The sequence below is a fragment of the Sardina pilchardus genome, chromosome 13 (genome assembly GCF_963854185.1).
Source record: "Sardina pilchardus chromosome 13, fSarPil1.1, whole genome shotgun sequence".
In the NCBI taxonomy this organism is placed as follows: domain Eukaryota; kingdom Metazoa; phylum Chordata; class Actinopteri; order Clupeiformes; family Clupeidae; genus Sardina; species Sardina pilchardus.
This window is the reverse complement of record NC_085006.1, coordinates 1089179-1110562: the sequence shown is the minus strand read 5'-3', so window position 1 is coordinate 1110562 and position 21384 is coordinate 1089179. Positions and strand designations below refer to the sequence as shown.

The 21384-nt window shown below is 41.2% G+C and overlaps 1 protein-coding gene across 1 annotated transcript; it reads left to right on the top strand.

Moving 5' to 3' along the window:
* The first annotated feature begins 1471 nt into the window (after positions 1-1471).
* Positions 1472-9996, top strand: LOC134099995 (E3 SUMO-protein ligase ZBED1-like). Its single transcript, XM_062553043.1, has 8 exons — positions 1472-1628; positions 2113-2302; positions 2484-3031; positions 3222-3366; positions 3548-3779; positions 3875-3988; positions 4067-4135; positions 9628-9996. Exons 1-8 carry the CDS (start codon positions 1472-1474, stop codon positions 9994-9996), a joined length of 1824 nt encoding a protein of 607 aa, XP_062409027.1.
* The last annotated feature ends 11388 nt before the right edge of the window (positions 9997-21384 follow it).

Below are 21384 nucleotides of genomic sequence, written 5' to 3'. Positions count from 1 at the left end.
TTTCTGGGAGCGGTGCGGCCGCGGAGTGAGCGGGCGGGAAAAAAGCCGCTGGCTGGGAGGAGGAAGTGGAGGGGAGCAGCATGGAGGAAAACACTGAGGTGTTGAGAGGTGGTGGAGTCGATGTCCTCGGTGGATTTTCAGAGGCTTCCATCCGTGCCTCTAGGCCCTTCACTGACTCTGCAAGAGACTGGATTACTTGCAGTAATGATCGGTCATCCGCCGGCGGAGCGAGACCTTGGGAGGTTGAAGGCTGGGGCTGAGATGAAGTTTTGGACACTCTTTTTGCAGGTCGAAGTGGAGGAGACTTGGCGGGACGCTTCCTGGTTGCCTTCTTCGGCTGGGCTGGTGCGTCGGGCTCCTGGGGCGCAGTAGCCTCGGTATCCGGGGCAAATGCGGACGGGTTACCCAATGCGTTGAGCGCCAGAAGAAGCAGGTCTTCTCTTGCAATCCCGTTTTCGACGGGGATCTTGTGCTCTTCTAGAAGCTCCAGGATTTTAGCCGAGGGATAGGGAGACCAGGGTGAGGCCCGGAAGAGGACGCGGGAGCTCCGGCGACGAGAGGAAGAGCCAGATGGTGGAATAACATCATTGTCATCAGAGTCGGAGATTTGGAACTCAGATGCCTCGTATGACATGGTGAGCTGCGAGACGGAATACAACTGACGGAAATCGCGAGTTGATACCTGGAAACAGCAAACAGGTATGTGAGTGAAGGTGTTTTAAAGCGTGTGTAAACCGCTGATTGGCTAGGGGCAGAGAATGAATGAGTGACGTAACATTGAGTCTTCCTGACAGAACTTAACGCTGACGCTTCCATTGTCATCCATTTCCAGAGGGCTTTGTGATCCAGCTTGGCCAAAAGATTGTTTTGGAAGCCTGGAAAGGCAGCATACACTCGACCTGGCTGTTGTTTGAAGAGCTCTGCCTCTTGCAGAGTTTCCACCAAGGTGAGGATGTCTTTAGTCATGGCCACATGGTGAGCACCAGTTTGCCCAGATATCCCCAGCTCCATATCAGTGCGTGCCATCATTTCCTTCATTACTCCTATGGACCTGCTTATTCTGGCCGCAGAAGTCTCATTCAAGTTGGGCCCCAGGCCCTTAAGGAAAGACTTCAAGAATCCATTTAAGTGCTCCAGATGTAGGTCAAGTGGAATGTTTCGACCCTTGCCTAGGGTTGGGTATCGAGGATCGAGAATCGACTGGAACCGGGACTAGCCTTCCGATTCTCCCGGAATCGTTGCAGAATTTAATTTTCGGTTCCTGGCCCGCCGACCGGAAGAAGAAGCGTCCGCCGGAAGTGTTTACATTTAACCGCGAGCTTAGGCTTAAATCAAATCAGAGCTTCTGGTCAAACATGGATGTGCGTCGGCGGTCCAAAGTGTGGCTTCACTTTACAAAACAAACGGAACCTCTGCTAGATGCACAATTTGTGATAAGATTGTTTCGTGCTCAGGAGGGTGCACGTCAAACATGATAAAGCACCTCCGAGGTCATCAAATAGAAATAAATGTGTGCCCCGTATTTGATGTGCTGCGCCGAACGTCCTCCACTGCCTCTTCCTCTGGCTCCCTCCCCGGCTCTGACCCCCAGCCAGCCACCGCAGAGACTGCACTGCAGTCCGATTCCGGTAAGTAAAACTATACATATCGACACCTTTTGTCGCCCTACGTGTATGTGTCACTTAATATTAATTTCTATCCACCGTATTTCGGAAATCTGTCCGGTTTTCATCTCCTGTTCATTCTGTTAAAAATGTATAGGTTCGTGCATTCTCAGTATGCTAAGTAACAACATGCTTCAACTTAGATTTCTTTCGAAATGTTGACAATTCTGCCCTCAGCACGGATATACTATATATATAACCGATATAATACAAATGTTTACAATGCGGATTCGTAAAGAAACGCAAGCCCCACGCTAAATTAGCTATGTACTGCGGTAAGAACTAGCCTACTGACTACTGAGAAATGTAAGGTTCATGTATCAAATGTTATGTTCAGATATTAAAATGTCGAATGAAAGGGGTGATGTTGGTGTCGTCACGATACTATAAATAATATGTCTCGCGCTAACATTGAGGAACTAAATTAGCCCACGTATTTTTTTCACAGATCATTTACGACCTGAGCTTGCTGGAGATAGCAAGGCTGATGAATCAACGACTACGGTGACTAGTCCATTCAGCATAGCGGCAAAGGGAAAGCTGTCCGTTCAACAGAAGGAGGAGTGCCACCGGAAGGTTACAGCGCACATTGTTAAAAGGCTCCATCCTTTTTCTGAAGTGGAATCACCAACATTTAGGTTAGTTAAGGAATAACGATAGAGCTAAACTAATTTATACTGAGCTAAACAGTAACAGCAACATTGAAGTGGAATCACCAACATTTAGGTTAGTTAAGGAATAACGATAGAGCTAAACTAATTTATACTGAGCTAAACAGTAACAGCAACATTGCATGTTTGTTTATGTTTATGTTTGCAGGGACATGGTGAAAACTCTTAACCCCAAATATACACCACCTTCCAGGGACTACCTGTCAAACACTTTAATCCCGTCGTGGTACAAGGTTGAGAAGTGTAATATTATTACAGAACTCAGTGAAGTCAGCTCTATTGCACTCACATGTGATGGCTGGAGTAGCATCAGACAGGACCATTACCTCACCATCACAGCACACTACATAGTGGAGGGCAAAATGCAACAAAAAGTGCTAAAAACAAAGGCTGTGTTTAGAGCACAGACCGGTTGTGTTGTTGCTGAAGAGATAAGCGATGTTCTGTCAGAGTTCGGAATATCAGACAAAATTGCAGCAGTTACTGTTGACAATGCAGCCAATATGGATGTGGCGATTAAGCGCCTGAGATATGTAAAATTGAGCTGTTTCGCCCACACACTTAATCTAGCTGCACAAAGTCTGTACTCCCTCAATTCAGTGAGTCAGTGGGTGGCCAGGGTCCGAGCAATCGTGGTGTGGATGAAGAGGTGCTTGATGGCCAAGGTGGTTCTCCAAGAAAAGCAAGACCTTCTACGTAAGACTTTATTTAACTGTTGTGCATTGACATGTAATGACTTAATATGTCTGATCATCTTATTATTTATGAGCTCTGCAGAGTAGTGCTACAGTATTTGAGTCCACATTTACAAAAAGTATTGTTTATCCTGGGTTGAAAAGCATCTGCTAAATTACTTAAATATATTCTTGATTCTTGTTTTTATCAGAACTGCCCCGACATTCACTCATACTTGATGTGAGAACACGCTGGAACTCTCTCTACCTAATGCTGGAGAGATTCACAGAGCAGTACCCTGCAATTCAAGCAGCCAGCTTGGATCAACGACTGAGAAAAAATATGGATAGGGACAGGTAGAGATAGATAGATAAGCGTAGACAAGAAATACCAGTACACACAAAATACAAATTCAAAGAACAGTATTAGAGTAAATGTGAATGTGCTAATGTAGGGAGTGCAAATGTTAGGTGTTTTCAGAATAAAAGAGAATATTTCTAACTCCAATCTATGTGTCCTTAATTCTTTTTCATACAGACTTGCTCGGCTAACTGATGAGGATTTTAGGAAAGCTGAAGACTTCATCAACCTGATGAAGGTGCTCTACACCTCAACACTCTGCGTTTCCTCCGAAAAGAGTCCCACATCCGGACAGATTCTGCCTATCCTCAAAAAGCTTGAGGCACACCTGTCTGTACAAGATGGAGACACAGTCTTTGTGTCAAACCTTAAAAAACAGGTTTGGTCAAACCTGTCCAAGCGCTACCAGGTAAGTGACTGTGGCTGGTCACCTGGAAAGAAACTGTTGTAGAATAGAAATATCCTGTGGCTTGTTAAAACATTTAAAGAACATGTGTTTTGCAGAATGATGAAATCAGGAACTTTCTCCAAGTGGCCACTGCGTTGGATCCACGCTTTAAACATAAAGTGGATGATGACACCATCTGGGACCAGATCCAGAGAAAGCTGATTGGAGAGGTGAAATGTCATTCATGCACAACTGTCCTTTTCAGTTTGTACAATCTAAGATCTAAATGCTAATTATGTACTTTGTAGTCAACAGAGGAAGACTGTGGCGATGATGGGGACACCATGCTGTCTGAGAATGAGGATGAACAGGAGAGTGTAAGTGTGCAATAGTTGAGTTTTCAATTGAAACTAGAAATGCAATTCCAAGGAATTACCAGTGCATGAAAATGCAAAAATAGATAGATAATGTAGATATGGTTACTAAGGTGTAGCTAGGGTAAACATGGTGGTTGCATAGTTTACAGAGAGTTGATAGTGTGAAGGTAGACAGTTTAAAGATGAAACATTCCAGTTCTAACTTAACTAATGATTTCTATTCATGTTAAAATGTTGATTAGCTAACTTAGCTAATGATTTCTAGCAGTTACGCTAAAAATGCTTATTATGCTAGCAATGCTAACTTTACTAACAATGCTAACCAGGTTGATTAGCTAACTTAACCGATGATTTCTAGCAGTTATGCTAAAAATGCTAACTATGTTAACAATGCTAACTATGCTAACTAGCTAACTTGCTACTGAGGACTTTTATTTTGAAACATTTGTTGCTAGGGTATCCATGGTGGCCACTATCAGGAAACAAGAAGTTACTGCAGTATAATCATGTTGGTTGCTATGGAAACGGTCATAAACGCTTAATTTTAATGGTTGCTATGTTGGTTGCTAGGTACATGGAGGTTTCATGTAGTTGACTGGAGGCATAGTGGATGATAACTGACAGTTGGAATGGTTGAACAGTTCAATAGTTGAGTAGTTTCAATGGTTAAATGATTTAATAGTGTATTAATGCAGTGAGGACCTTTATTTTGAAACAGTTGTGGACAGAGGAAGTAGTGAAACAGGATCTGTAGTCTTAATGAGATTGTATGCTTAAAGCCTGAGACAGAAGGTGCCTCTCATAGCGTTTACGCGTCCTCTCTCGCTCCTCACTGATCTACATAAAGAATGATGGAGCGGCAACAATGGGATAGTCTAGCCCTTCTTCTATCTTTCTTTATGTAGATCATTGAGGATCGAGGAGCGAGGGAGGACATATAAACGCTGCTTGAGAGGGACCCACAGTAAATACTTTAAAAGTTGTATGTAGATAGTCTAATTAATGTTGATAGATAGAATGTTTAATGGATGTTGATAGGCAGATTGTTTTATATTGATTGACAGTTTAATGGGTGGATGAGTGAATGGTCTGAAGAAGATGAATGGATAGAAGGTTGGATGGAATGTGCCTTATATTCTTGTTAAGAGAGACACTGATACAGCTCTCTGAGAGTAGTTGACACAGGTGTAATCAATTTAACTGGCTAGTCTTAAGAGAGCCAGCCTGAGACAGAGTAGATTGTATAAAAGTTGAATGTAGATAGTCTAATTAATGTTGATAGACAGAGAGTTTAATGGATGTTGATAGACAGATTGTTTAATAGATGTTGATAGACAGTTTAATGGGTGGATGAGTGAATGGTCTGAAGAAGATGAATGGATAGAATGTTGGATGGAATGTGCCTTATATTCTTGTAGAATGGAGAGACACAGCTCTCTACTGAGAGTAGTGGATACAGATACAGGTGTAATCAATTTAACTGGCTAGTCTTAAGAGAGCCAGCCTGAGACAGAGTAGATTGTTTAAAAGTTCAATGTAGAGCGTCTAATTGATGTTGTTGATAGGCAGACTGTTTAGAATGGGTGGATGAGTGAATGGTTTGAAGAAGATGAATGGATATAAAGTTGGATGGAATTAGGAGGACTTATTTTGATACTGTTGTGCGCAGAGGATACAGGGGAACAGAATATGTAGTCTTCAGAGAGGAGCCTGAGAGAAACTGACAGTTGGTGCCCAGGTGGCTGACCAGCTGGGGTAACATTCTAATTGCTGCCGTGATGTCATAATGAGCAATGTTAAGTCTATGGGGGAAATGGTGATAGTTTTTAACTAATAGTTTAAAAAGTATAAAAGTTACAAAGTTGAAAAATACAAAGCACATATGGCATAAGCAAGACCTACGCAACAAAGTTTGAATGAAGTTTCTACGTTAAACGGTTGAAGCTGAATTGCGAGCGTTAGAAGAAGAAGTTTAATAACTAGAGAATGTAATTCCAGGGAAATTACGAGTGCATGAAAATGCAAAAATGTATAGATACAGTAGATAATGTAGATATAGTTACTAAGGTGTAGCTAGGGTAAACATGGTGGTTGCATAGTTTAAAGAAAGCTGATAGTGTGAAGGTAGACAGTTTAAAGCTTAAACATTACAGTTCTAACTGAACTAATGATTTCTAGCAGTTATGCTAAAAATGCTAACTATGCTAACAATGCTAACCAGGCTGATTAGCTAACTTAGCTTATCATTTCTAACAGTTATGCTAAAAATGCTAACTATGCTAACAATGCTAACTATGCTAACAATGCTAACCAGGTTGATTAGCTAACTTAGCTAACCATTTCTAGCAGTTATGCTAAAAATGCTAACTATGCTAACCATGCTAACTAGCTAACTTGCTAGTGAGGACTTTTATTTTGAAACATTTGTTGATAGGGTATCTATGGTGGCCACTATCAGGAATAAAGAAATTACTGTAGTAAAATCATGTTGGTTGCTATGGAAACGGTCATAAACGCTTAATTTTAATGGTTGCTATGTTGGTTGCTAGGTACATGGAGGTTTCATGTAGTTGACTGGAGGCATAGTGGATGATAACTGACAGTTGGAATGGTTGAACAGTTCAATAGTTGAGTAGTTTCAATGGTTAAATGATTTAATAGTGTATTATTGCAGTGAGGACTTTTATTTTGAAACAGTTGTGGACAGAGGAAACAGTTTAACAGGATATGTGTAGTCTTCAGAGAGATTGTATGCTTAAAGCCTGATATGAGAGAGAGAGAGCTGCTGCAGGTGGGGCTGGCCACCTGGCATAAGATTCTAATTGCCCTATTATGATGTCATAATCCAATGTTAAGTCTATGGGAGAAAAAATGTCTTAAAAAATTAATATAAATTCAACGATAAAGTTTTCAAAGTTGAAAAATACAAAGCTGAAGTCACCTAAGTAAGACCTACGCAGCACAGTTTGAATGAAGTTTCTACGTTAAACGGTTGAAGCTGAATTGAACGCACAAAAACGTTAGAGGAAAAATAAAAATAACTAGAGAATGTAATTCCAGGGAAATTACGAGTGCATGAAAATGCAAAAATGTATAGATACAGTAGATAATGTAGATATAGTTACTAAGGTGTAGCTAGGATAAACATGGTGGTTGCATAGTTTAAAGAAAGCTGATAGTGTGAAGGTAGACAGTTTAAAGCTTAAACATTACAGTTCTAACTGAACTAATGATTTCTAGCAGTTATGTTAAACATGCTAACAATGTTCACTATGCTAACAATGCTAACCAGGTTGATTAGCTAACTTAGCCAATCATTTCTAACAGTTATGCTAAAAATGCTAACTATGCTAACAATGCTCACTATGTTAACAATGCTAACCAGGTTGATTAGCTAACTTAGCTAATCATTTCTAACAGTTATGCTAAAAATGCTAACTATGCTAACAATGCTAACTAGCTAACTTGCTAGTGAGGACTTTTATTTTGAAACATTTGTTGATAGGGTATCTATGGTGGCCACTATCAGGAATAAAGAAGTTACTGTAGTAAAATCATGTTGGTTGCTATGGAAACGGTCATAAACGCTTGATTTTAATGGTTGCTATGTTGGTTGCTAGGTACATGGAGGTTTCATGTAGTTGACTGGAGGCATAGTTGATGATAACTGACAGTTGGAATGGTTGAACAGTTAAATAGTTGAGTATTTTCAATGGTTAAATGATTTAATCGTGTATTATTGCAGTGAGGACTTTTATTTTGAAACAGTTGTGGACAGAGGAAGTAGTGAAACAGGATCTGTAGTCTTAATGAGATTGTATGCTTTAAAGCCTGAGAGAGAGAGAGAGCTGCTGCACCTGGACTGGCCACCTGGCATAAGATTCTAATTGCCCTATTATGATGTCATAATGTAATGTTAAGTCTATGGGGAAATTTTAATAGTTTTTATTTAATAGTTCAAAAAGTATAAAAGTTACAAAATTGAAAAATACATAGCTGAAGTCACCTAAGTAAGACCTACGCAGCGCAGTTTGAATGAAGTTTCTACGTTAAACGGTTGAAGCTGAATTGCACGCACAAAAAGCGTTAGAAGAATATCAATAACTAGAAATGCAATTCCAAGGAATTACCAGTGCATGAAAATGCAAAAATAGATAGATAATGTAGATATGGTTACTAAGGTGTAGCTAGGGTAAACATGGTGGTTGCATAGTTTACAGAGAGTTGATAGTGTGAAGGTAGACAGTTTAAAGATGAAACATTCCAGCTCTAACTTAACTAATGATTTATATTCATGTTAAAATGTTGATTAGCTAACTTAGGTAATGATTTCTAGCAGTTACGCTAAAAATGCTAATTATGTTAGCAATGCTAACTTTATTAACAATGCTAACCAGGTTGATTAGCTAACTTAACCAATGATTTCTAGCAGTAATGCTAAAAATGCTAACTATGCTAACAATAATAAATTTGCTAATAATGCTAACCATGTTGATTAGCTAACTTAGTTGATGATTTTTTGCAGTTATGCTAAAAATGCTACCTATGCTAACAATGCTAACTATGCTAACCATGCTAACTAGCTAACTTGTTAGTGAGGACTTTTATTTTGAAACATTTGTTGCTAGGGTATCCATGGTGGCCACTATCAAGAAACAAGAAGTTACTGCAGTATAATCATGTTGGTTGCTATGGAAACGGTCATAAACACTTAATTTTAATGGTTGCTATGTTGGTTGCTAGGTACATGGAGGTTTCATGTAGTTGACTGGAGGCATAGTGGATGATAACTGACAGTTGGAATGGTTGAAGAGTTCAATAGTTGAGTAGTTTCAATGGTTAAATGATTTAATAGTGTATTATTGCATTGAGGACTTTTATTTTGAAACAGTTGTGGACAGAGGAAACAGTTTAACAGGATATGTGTAGTCTTCTGAGAGACTGTATGCTTAAAGCCAGAGAAACTGACAGTTGGTGCCCAGGTGGCCGGCCACCTGGCGTAAGATTCTAATTGCTGCCGTGATGTCATAATGAGCAATGTTAAGTCTATGGGGGAAATTGTAATAGTTTTTAACTCATAGTTTAAAAAGTATAAAAGTTACAAAGTTGAAAAATACAAAGCAGGCATGGCATAAGCAAGACCTACGCAACAACGTTTGAATGAAGTTTCTACGTTAAACGGTTGAAGCTGAATTGCGTGCGTTAGAAGAAGAATAATAATAAGAAGAAGAAGAAGAAGACCGAGGAAGAACAGTACAGTGCATTTTCATGCACTGTAATAAGAATAAATCGGATAACAGTAGAGTGCATTTTCATGCACTCTAATAAGAATAAATCGGATAACAGTAGAGTGCATTTTCATGCACTCTAATAAGAAGCCTAGGAAGAACAGTACAGTGCATTTTCATGCACTGTAATAATGATCATGCCTTTAATGGAGGTTTTCCTTTTTTTGTTGATGATACTGATGAACCTTTTGTTTTGTTTTTTAGCAACAGCCTCCCTGCAAACTGCCCAGGAAGACTCCACTGGAGGAGCTGTTCGCTGAGGAAGAGGCACACAACATAGTGGTACAGCAGAGCTCCATGTCCATCAAGAAACGAGTGGAGAGAGAGCTGCAAATATACCAGGAAGTTCCCCCGGTCCCCATGTCTGGGGATCCTGCTGCATGGTGGTGGAACCATCAAAAGACTTATCCTTTGCTGGCAGATCTAGCTTTCTCCTATTTGTGTGTTCAAGCCTCCTCTACACCAAGCGAGCGTGTGTTTTCAACGGCTGGAGATACAATCTGTCCTGAACGGGCGCGCATCCTGCCTGAGAAGGCAGACATGATCATTTTCTTGAACAAGAACTGTCTTTAATTTTATACTGTAACCTCCTGCTGCTAATCTGTACTGGGTTTTGTTTATTGGCTATTCTGCTCCAGATTAGCCCATCAGTGGAGGCATGTTAACATGTTTCATGAGTTAAAAATAAAGTTAAAGTGTACCTCTGTGAAATGTATTCATTGTTTATAATATTATTATATTCAAGTTCATATATTTGATATTTGTATTGTAGTTTAAAACAACCCTCTGAGAAATTCATAGAAAAGTTCATAAAAAGTTGATAGAATTCAAAATGAAACTGATTAAGGTCAAACAATTTCATTCATTAAGACCGTTGGATAGCTGGCTCATTTAAAATATCCTTAATTTTTTTTACCCTGCCTCTTAAAAGAATCGGAATCGAGAATCGTTAGGAACCGGAATCGAATCAAGGAACCGGAATCGGAATCGGAATCGTTCAAATTCAAACGATACCCAACCCTACCCTTGCCTCCCCTCGTGTTCCAAAATCGGTTCCACTTGACACTGTGAGCAACTTGTGGAGACAGCGTGGCATTCATTTGGACAGTCAGGAGAAAAGTACTGTATGCGTAACTTGTGTGTCCATAGGCCTTGTAGAACAACAATGCTACCGTGTAGAGACGCATCAGCCTTTCACCATCTCCTTCCTTTACTGCATCGAGCATGTCCAAAAGAATAAAGCTGTAGCCCAGTCTGGCAATGGTGTGTTCATATTTGTGGTCACAGTGTGTGGGGATGATTGGGTTGGTGTCTGTGGGCATAACCAGGTTGTGTGTCTTCAGTTCGTGGGTTTGTCTGCTTTTGAAGTAGGTGAATGTTCTTGAACAACCCTCCGTACGACAAGGGAACTTGTTCTTTTGAATTGGTGTAGCTGATGGTTTGCTTGCAGCATCTGCAGCCTCGGTCATGTCAGGAAGAAGAACATATTTGTCCACGATTGGGGCAGTGAATGTGTTGAACCACGTCCTTTTTGCATCTGGAGAGGCCTCTTTAATGTTGTCCGGTATGAGGGACTCAGGGCAATCTGTAACAGGACAAACAAAGCATGGACTAAGTAAGAGAGGGAGTATTCCAACACATGCAGACATTTATTTGCCATCTTCTAAATTCAATCAGTCATCATGATGGTACCAACACCAATGTGCGAGTTAACAGTTTATTTCACACCACAGGTAAAATTTGTCATGACATGATCATTAGGTTGTGACACCAACATGTGTTGGTGGTAATTAGTGCTTTACCTGTGACATGATGAAAACCGAGATGCTCAATCGTTGCTGCTAGGAACAGTGCAGTCGTGTCCTTGATCACAAAGTCCCTGTAAGCATTGAACGCAGCACGGGGTCCACTCTTGGCATTGCTGCACCTGGGGTGAGAAAGTATTTCAATGTAGTGTAGGCCACACACACACATTTGTGTTGTCACAAAGCAATCAGTCTCTCAGGAGCTGCTTCACATCGCTTGTAAGTGAAGGGTCAAATTCCTTCACTCACTCACACAATCACTTCCACTGCACACAACGGTTAGTCTCTCAGGAGCGGATTCACATCCATTGTAAGTGAAGGGACACATTCATTCATTCATTCATTCACTAACTCACACAATCACTTCCGCTGCACACAACGGTTAGTCTCTCAGAAGCTGCTTTCACATCCCTTATAAGTGAAGGGACAAATTCCTTCACTCACTCACACAATCACTTCCACTGCACACAACAGTCAGTCTCTCAGGAGTTGCTTCACATCGCTTGTAAGCGCAGTGACACATACACTCATTCATTCACTCTATTATGTTATATGTTGTAATGTGAGTAACCAATCAAACATCACATTCCCCATTCATACGGTTATGGTTCATAGATAAATTCATACCACCTCCCAGGGAATAGCACAGCTGAGTTCATGATGTCAGGACTGCGTTTCCCATCCCACAACAAAGAACATTATCCAGACATGTTCACAGTGGATTTAGAGTCATCTGAAACTGTGGGAAGCATTATAGACGGTTAACTCAAGAAACACAAAACAGAGTTGAATGGCTTTGCTATCAAAGTACTTGAGGTGCTGAACAGCGTTCACAACCTCAGTCACAAAGACTATGTATATGTAAGTGATTACTATAACAAATAAAAAGTATGTAGTCCTACCTCAACTTGGTCATATTCGCAAATAGTGTGCCATGGTCCTTGGCAGAGTCCTTAAAGAAGATTTTGTGATGGATCTACAATGTAGATAGATAGGTAGATATATGCTTTAGAAATTCCAGAAATAAAAGAAATCAATGTTAACATACAAACACATACAAACCTATATACAAGTGTACTTGTATAAAATCCATACATAAAACAATTGGAAATAACCAAATAATGGAAGTATTTTTTTAACATGGTTTCTCACTTCAAAGAGAACTCGAATGGCATGCCAATCCTCAAATTTAAAATACATCCCCTCCATTCTTTCCTCCTCGGTGTCTGCGTCAGAAAAGCTCCACTGGGCATTGCGGCAGTTAGCCTCTGTAAGGCGGTCCCCTCCAATTAAAAGGTGTTGTATGCCATCAGGGTCTTTGGGCATATACCTAAGGGACCCAATAACATACTTGAATGCAAATAGAGGTGTGACACAGTAACGGAATTGGCATGTGATTGTCATAGGCTTGTTAACAGCAGATTTGAGTTATCATGTTCAATACTTACACTTCTTGTATGTGCCTCATAACTTCGACCAAGTCATTCCTTTGGTTTTCGTCTTTGAAGTAGAGGCCTAAGGGGAACTTAAGAAAGAGAAAAAGGTCAAATAGACTTGTGTGCAAAATCTAAACAATCTTAGAAAATACAGGCACATTTGGATGACTTTTGACAACTTACATCGGTTGAGCGTTTTGACATCTCACTGGAATATATGTGAGGAATGTGGTGCACCACAATGTCTGCTAAGCTCTCAAACACGGCCATGTGCTTGGTCAGCATCCTGGTGGCAAGAACGATAAACTCTCTCCTCATTAAAGCCTGGGTGCTCCGCTGTGGCAGTGATAAGGCAAGATTGTAGCGTTGAATGTCAGTAATGGGTTTGACATTGGAGATGTGGTGGGTCGGTATTCGGTCTTTGACGGCAATATGGTGTATCCAGTGTAGAGTTCTGTTGCTGTTGTCTATTGACTGGTTGTGTCTGTGTATGAAGAAGTCCAAATTGTCCATGATAATTGAATATGATGATGGGCAAGTCACTTGGCTGTCTTCTTGTCTGATGGAAGGTTCACTGTTTTCATCTGTAAAATGCATAATTTGAAAAAGAAGAACATGAGATCACCACATGTACTTAAGCAAACAAACAATAACTGTAACGGTTTTATTTGGTGTGTATTTCTCCCTCACCTGACAGATGAAGGTCCTCCATGCTTCGGGATGCTTCCAAGAGTTCTACATCTGTGTCTGTAGTTCTGTTTTTGAATCTTTGGAAGCAACCTTGCAGTCAAGTGCCATCTCGTGTTGCTTCTTTATGGCTCTGGTGTGTGATGTGGTTATAGATAACTGGCTCAACCGGTTGAAAACAGACTTTTTGGCTCCGCCGTACTGGAGAATGGTATTGATGTAGTATGATAATGCAGCCATGCGGGGTTGTCTGCCTCTTATTGCGATAGCTGCAGCAGCACATGCTGTGTGGTTGTTGTCATTGGTGATGCAATTGAAAATGGATAATAGAAAGGGAGCAAGCCGCTGGAGGTCATCTCTTAAACTGCGGAAAGAGAATGACTTAAGGTCTGCTGCTTTAGACCTCCATAGAATGAAGTCATTCTTTCTCGAGCACAGTGCCTCACATTCTTCTCGAATTAACTGAATTACTCCAGCTTTCAGTTCCTCTTCCAGGTGTTTGTGTTTCAGCGTATGGCTGGCAGCCTCTTTCCATCTCTTTAGAATTATGAATTTGATGATGGGGTCTTCCTCAGGATTGCACACCCTTGTCAGCGTTTGCGACGGATATGTGATGGTCACCTGAAAGAAATTATACACTTAGTTTCAGCAGCTACACACAAACATTTCAGCATTACAGTATTTGCCATGATGGTTGCCATCAGACTAAGTTGAATTTAACATCTTAGAGAGATGTTATAGTTTGTGATAGTTTGATAGTCACTGATCAGACAAGTGGATATCTGTTTAAAAATGATATGCTCAGAGCTAGTGTTAAAATAAGTCGCAACAAGGTAGACTGGTTGTAGGTAGATTACAAAGTAGGTTTTATGATGAACCAGGTCTCATTTGCACATACACAGACGTGAACCTGATAGTAGGCCTAGTACTTGACATTATGCTCATTTAAGACAGTGAAGCTCTGGAATCGTTTTTCTACCAGTGTCAAATGCTCTCCCCTCCCCCCTGTCCCCCCTGCTGCTCTCCTCTCCCTCCTGCCCCCCTGCTGCTCTCCCCTCCCCCCTGTCCCCCTGCTGCTCTCCTCTCCCTCCTGCCCCCCTGCTGCTCTCCCCTCCCCCCTGTCCCCCTGCTGCTCTCCTCTCCCTCCTGCCCCCCTGCTGCTCTCCCCTCCCCCCTGTCCCCCTGCTGCTCTCCTCTCCCTCCTGCCCCCCTGCTGCTCTCCCCTCCCCCTGTCTTGGACAACTAAATAAATAAAAAAACGTTAACTTCGTTCACATTCTATTCGATAAGTTATTGGCAGAGTTCAAACAAGAGCTGCTAAGAGTTGCTAGGTTGCTTATCGTGAGATTCCAATGGGCTGTTACATCATTTAATTGCACAGACAATTAAGCGTATAATACCTGAACTCTGGTTTTCCTGGGAGAGCTGGTACGTGGAGTCCGCGGGCTGTGGCAGGGTTTTTTCAAAGTCCTTGGGGTCTTTGATGGTGTTGGCTCGCGAGGCCTTTTTGATATGTTCTCTGTAGTTCGGTCTGTATTTTTGAACTCCTCTTCCCATTGCCTGAATGCAGGCAGGTCCTTCTCCAGTCTGCCGATTTTGGAGGAGCAACGTTGGCAACATCGTCTCGACTGCCCTGGCTCCTGTGTGATTGTCACCCCTAGAAGCAATAACCTCTCGGATAGACTCGGTATCTTTCTTGATAAAAACAGGTCTGCAGAGTGACCGTATACCGTAGGGCCTTCTACCTTCATGTTAACTTTGCACAAACGGCAATAATCGTTAAACGCCATCGTCTTCTCATAAACAGCGAAACTTCACTACTCTCACTGCTTGTCTATGCTTCTTCTTCCTTGTCGAATTTCTGTCGCTCTACATACGTCATCTGGTATAACTGATACGATTGGCTATGAATCTCGCGCAAGGCAGCATGGGAATGACCAGGCACGTTTGACAGACATTCGTAGCGCCCAATAAACGGCTCTAGGCATTTGTAAACCACGCCTCAAATACGAGAAAATGCACTACTAGTTTCCAGACCAGCATCTCATTGAGATGTGGTCGCGTCAGCCAGGCTAATAACTTACTACATTGAGTACGAAATGCACAAAATGAATTGCTTCGCTTTCCCTACATTTTACTGTATTGTAATAGTGTTTCCTTATTTGAGTACTAGGCACATGGACCGGGTCCTCATTGCCTCAAAAACATTGAGGGATATGTTGTCCCAGTATAGCTGGGGTGGCTGTACTGAACAACAATTTAGGGAGATGGAGGCTGAGGCCAAAAGGACAGCCAGCTTCCTGTCTCCACTACTGGAATTTTTCAGCTGTGGCGGCCATCAACACCAAGCGCCACAGGCCTACCGGTGCCTCCTCGCCGAGCTGTCCAAGTCATCACCAACGTGTGCACTGTTACACCTAGGCTTGGGAATCGGTTCCAGTTTCCAGTTTGGAACCGGTTCCGAACGTTCCGATCCATCGGAATCATACAAGTCCACACGTTAACGATTCCCTTAACGATTCTGAACGTTCTGTTCTGTCATGCTCAAGCACTTAAATAACATCCATTAAATACCAGGAGTGCACTGTATTTGACAGTTTGCAAAACGGCAGGCTTAGACTTATATCAAAACATTATTGCTATAGCTGTAAATAGCCTATTTTTTTCGTTTGGCAAAAATGACAACGTGTTGACTATGCTATCATGAACAGGCTTTTTAGTTAGGGCTCAGCCTAGCCGAACTTAGCACGTGTTTTATAAATGGCTATTCAAATTATTTTACATCAAACCTGGATTAAACTCTGAAAGAGAACATGCACAAAGTTAACTGGCTATCCGAGGGAGTTTCTGCATGGACAACTAGAAATCACGTAGAGAGGACAGAACAGCTGAACTGACTTGTGAACGTCAGCTCAGCTGGCTAGCTTTCAAGGTAGGCTACGAACATCCCAGTGCTAGCAGAGCATCAGGCTATGTCATCAATTGCCTTTAAATTAAGTGAACCGTATATCAGCGAGAAAAATAAACTAAAGGTTTCCCCAGTCAGGAAATTATACTTTCTAATTTGGTGCCATCAATGCAACCTGTGAGCACTCAATGTGCGCACGTTATTCCTGCGCATGAAACTTCACAGTGGATAACGTGGGCTAAACGCTGTCTATGGCTTCAAAAATTCATTAGGCATAATACGTTTACGCGCATTGTTTGACAGGCTTTGCTTCACTGTATATTGACATTACAGTTGACAAAATTGTGGTAGCCTATGATGAAATTGCTGCTGCAATCACCTTATCTAATGCAAGATGTTACATAAGGCGCACCACGTCGCCTATACGGCATATTAAATTAAATCGGTATAACTGTCTGCAGTACGGAGCTGTGTAATAAGTAAACTCAATTGCGGTTTTGTTGTTTTCAAAATCAGTATTTTTCATAGGTTCAACTTAATGCTTATTCGGCTACACACAACAAATGAGCGCTTTTCATGATCCCATGAAGAGACGAATTAAAAACACCGGTTGAATCATTGAGATCAGAAATGGCCCTGCCATTGCAGCCCACCAATTTTTGAGATTTTTGATGAGTAGGCCTACAATTTTACTCAATTTGACCTAAAATGTAAACCATGACGTGTTGTTTAAGCTACTCTTTTAGAACACACGACTAAGTGTGATTAGGCTACAATACGAAGCTTTGTTTTAGAAATGTTTACTTTTTAGAAATATAAAAGCATTCAATACATTCAAAGCCAACAACTCTCAAAGCCATACTGTATAAATGTTCTGTAGATGGTACAGGAATCGATATGGGAATCGATAAGGAATCGCATCGATAAGCAGACTCGATAATGGCATCGATATCGATAATATCTTAACGATGCCCATCCTTAGTTACACCCCTGTACCGACTTGGACAGCCTCCTTGAAGGAAGGAGCAATCAGGGAGTATCGTTCACCATACAGCCTTGATGCATAAATTGCATTTGCATTGCCCCCTGCTGTGGCAGGTATTGAGTCTTGATGGCTTGAGGAAAGAGGTGGTTCCCCTCATTCGAGCAATGTATAGGGTGGCTAAACAGGCTTTTGACGGTGTGGGAGGCCCGGTCACCTGCCCAGCGGAACCTCCACAAGAAAGCACTCTGCAGTACTTCCCCCACCTCCCCATGAAGAGGACCAGGGGCAGGTTTCTTCTAGACAATGGAAGAACAGAGGGTCCTCCAGATGGATGCAGGAAGAATATAGGGCATCATTCAACCCTGATTCCAGGGATTTTTACTCTGTTCTGTGTCCATGGTAAGCAGTTTTACTTGTAAACCAGGAAAGTATGGAAAATATTGTTTGTTCAGTCTCATCAGTAGGAAAATGTGTGTCTTTGTTTAGAAAGTTGTTTCTTTTACCTTTCATACAAGGGGCTCTTCAAATAGTTTTACATATTTTCACTAAACTGGTCATTGACACATACCATTAAAACAATGAATACTTTGTGTATTATCTACAGGAGTGTGCTATGGCTTTGCCGTAATGGAGACCTCTGAATAGGTCAACATCCCGTTCACCATTTTACGGACCAGGTTCCAGTCAGGTGAAGTGTTAAAAGAGAGCTATATGGCCTTTAAAGAGACCCTATGCAACTTTTTCATAGTCATAAAATCGCTTAGAAATCGTTGTTTTGCTTGACTGACCCGTTTTATCGAAAACAGTTACATTTCCTCCCGCCCCTAGTGTCCCTATCCGCTATTACAACCTTGCAACTTTCTGATAAACGATCGTCTGCTGTTTACATCTGGAAGTCAGAGACGCGAAAGGAACAAGAAGAACCACGCTTGCAATTTATATATTTATATATAGCCTATATATGTATAAATATACACGCTAAAGCTGTCGGGGAAGCTCTGCAGAGAAATATGCAAGCATAAAACGAGCGAAAACGAAAAACCGAGACCAGAGATGAAATCGCCAATCCTGCATTATTCCTCTTTAATATTAAATTATTTATTGGAGAATGAATAAGCTTGGCTAACTGACACTAGACTTATTCTCAAATCTGGGTCTGGAGCCTTCAACTAGTTTGGTTTGGTTGGTTTGGTTATGACACAAGGGGAATAACCAAAAGATTCAACTTCACTGCACCGTCCACAGTGAAAGCACCTGTCTTGTAAGTAATTGATATAGTAATTGATATAGTTATGCCTTTATGCCTTTATTCAGATAGGGGGGAATTCTCCCATGCGCGTAAGGGTGCGTACTGTAAGTCCAAAAAAACGTGCAACTACGCGCATTTCCCGCTAAGTGAATTCTGCCATCCCATTTAATCGGTAATGTACGCGTGGTAGAGAGAGTTACACGCTTTGGGTGGAGCAACCCCAAAATCTGGGCGTTTCTTTTATACACAACTGTGGCGCGCATTCTGCCATGGCTTAAGCACTTTTCCAGCTACGCACTCTGGAGGGCTGGAATAAGGTCGAGCGCCACTACAAGGTGAAACAGCATATTGCTCATGTCGGAGCAGCATAGTCTTTTGATTAGTTTGTAATGGAGATTGAACTTGTTATGCCAGTCTCTCTACTGTGTTCAACGCATGGGTACACCTTTTCAAAACGTATAGACCATTTCAGGTTCTAATCAATGTCATTAAATGAACTCGTAGACGACAGTATTTCTACATGAAAATTGAAAACGAATAGCTTCGTGCCCTTTGTGCATTTATATTTCGTAAAAGTTAGAGAGTAATCTCTAGCAGCTACAGTTCAATCTAAAAAGTCACCAGGAAACATGTCTGGAAACCGGACTTTTTAGATTGAATAGTAGGCCTGTTTGCTGGTTTCTAACGTGTACAAAATATAAGCACGAGTCCCAAAGCTATTTGTTGCTGCCAGCAGAGAATGTCGAGCTACGACGTATGTGTTTGAGCATGCGGCAGCTGGTTAGCGCTACCTTATTAGAACTAGCAGGCTACTGCTAACGTCATTTATAATTTAAAACCATTAGCTAGCAGCTAACGTTATCCCGGACTGGCGAACAATGTGAAATCAGCCTCCCTCCCAGAAAGAAATGAGGTTTAGACACATCCGAATTGGCCTACGTTTTCTTAAAGACTCCCGAGTCCAACATCTAAGCTTTCATAACGTTAAAAAAAACTAGTTTTCCTGTAACTTTAATGCTATCGTTAGCTAACAAGCAAACGCTAGCTAACGCAAGCCAACTTTTGTTGTTCACAAACACAAAGTTAGCGTTAAACCAAATTAAACGTTGCTCATTTTAAACTCAGTTCTGAGTTAAGCTTTCATTAAAAGGGTAACAAAGCCCTAGTTGGACAGGATTTAGCCCTGTCTAAAGTGGGCTAAATTAGCTTGTGCAAGCTAGACCGTAGCTGGTGTGTAAATATGAGCAATATCTGCCGACCAGTAAATCTTCGGATAATATCAGCAAATAAAGCTAGATAAGTAGGTTACTTGTGTTATGGTAGTACTTTTTCAGTGGATAGACTAGGTAGCTGCATAAATAAAGCATATAGGAGCATACTTACCGTGAGCCTTCAGACGCCGCTGTTTCGTCTTCCACTTCATCAACGAGAAATTTGAAAACTGAAGAAGCCGTTAGGACTGGAAAGGGCGCGTTCGATGTGCGTATCCGCACGGAGTCCGCCGCAGAGGGTCCGTTGTGTGGGTCAGGATGTTGAAAAACTCGCGTCGATTTACAATGAGTAGGCTAATAATATACTTTTTCAGACATTTTAACAGACGTTGTTTTGACATAAATTTCACATCAATTTGACTTCTTATTTCCTGACATCAAATCAACGTTGACTTAATGTCAATAATATAGACCTGAGATGTAGGGACCAGAAAAAACATGTTAGATTGATAGCTTTGTTGGGCCTCTTTACAACCACAAGGAAATAATTACAAAATATAATGAAATTATGCATATTCATGCACGTCATACATGTTGGTCAAAATCTTACTTGTTGATGTCAAATTGACGTCAGGATGCCCGCTGGGATGGTACAGACAGCAGGGCTAGTAAAAATAGGGCTCTGGAGAACTACAAAGTCACCCGCAATAGGAACTGATTTGACCAGGCTACTTTATTGTATAGTAACATAGGGATTGTGGTAATACTAATAGTTTACTATTGTTGGTTTACATGTGACTGTGGTTCTGTTTGTTTGTTATGTAGGAGAAATAAAAAAAAATCCAAGTAAAACTGCTGAAATGTGTTCAACAACCAGTATTTACTAAAAGGTGCATAATTTGACGTTATTGTCATCCTGTGACGTCATAATATGCAAGTTAGATGAGTAAATTGACCCCCTTCATAAACTTTAGTTCATACTCAATGATTTTCACATTTACAGTAGGACTTTATCTCTGACCACTTTCAAGCCATGGCCTTTTGAAATTTGTTTGCAAAAATCAAAATAAACCTGGGCGGTTAGAGGGTTAAAATTAACACTCATAGAGTAAAATTAACACCAGCCGTTTTACTGTGTAAGGTGTTGATAGGGTAGACATGGTGGTTTTATAGTTTTAGATAGACAGTTTAACAGCTGTTGATAAAAATACAATCTAATGAATGTTGATAGACAGATAGTTTAACTGATGTTGATAGGTTGTTCATTTTAAATGGATGTCGATAGGCATAATAGTAATGGATGTTTAATATTTCGCGTTATGTACTCCTTTGGAGATAATAGACTTTTAAAGCCCTTTTTGAAATGTTTAAGTCTGTGAAAAACCTGCATCTCTTAATTGAGTCATTAGTGGCCCCGGCAGTGGCGCAACTGGCTGGGGCACCTGCACCGTACGCTGGCGACCCGGGTTCGATTCCCGCCCCGTGGTCCTTTCCAGATCCCACCCCAACTCTCTCTCCCACTCGCTTCCTGTCATTCTCTCTACTGTCCTGTCCAAATAAAGGCATAAAAAGCCCAAAAATAAATCTTTAAAAAAAAAAAATTGAGTCATTAGTGGGGAACAAGAGGGACAAAACTTGCAGGCGTGGTTTTTCCAATCAGAGGCCCAAGGAAGCGACACA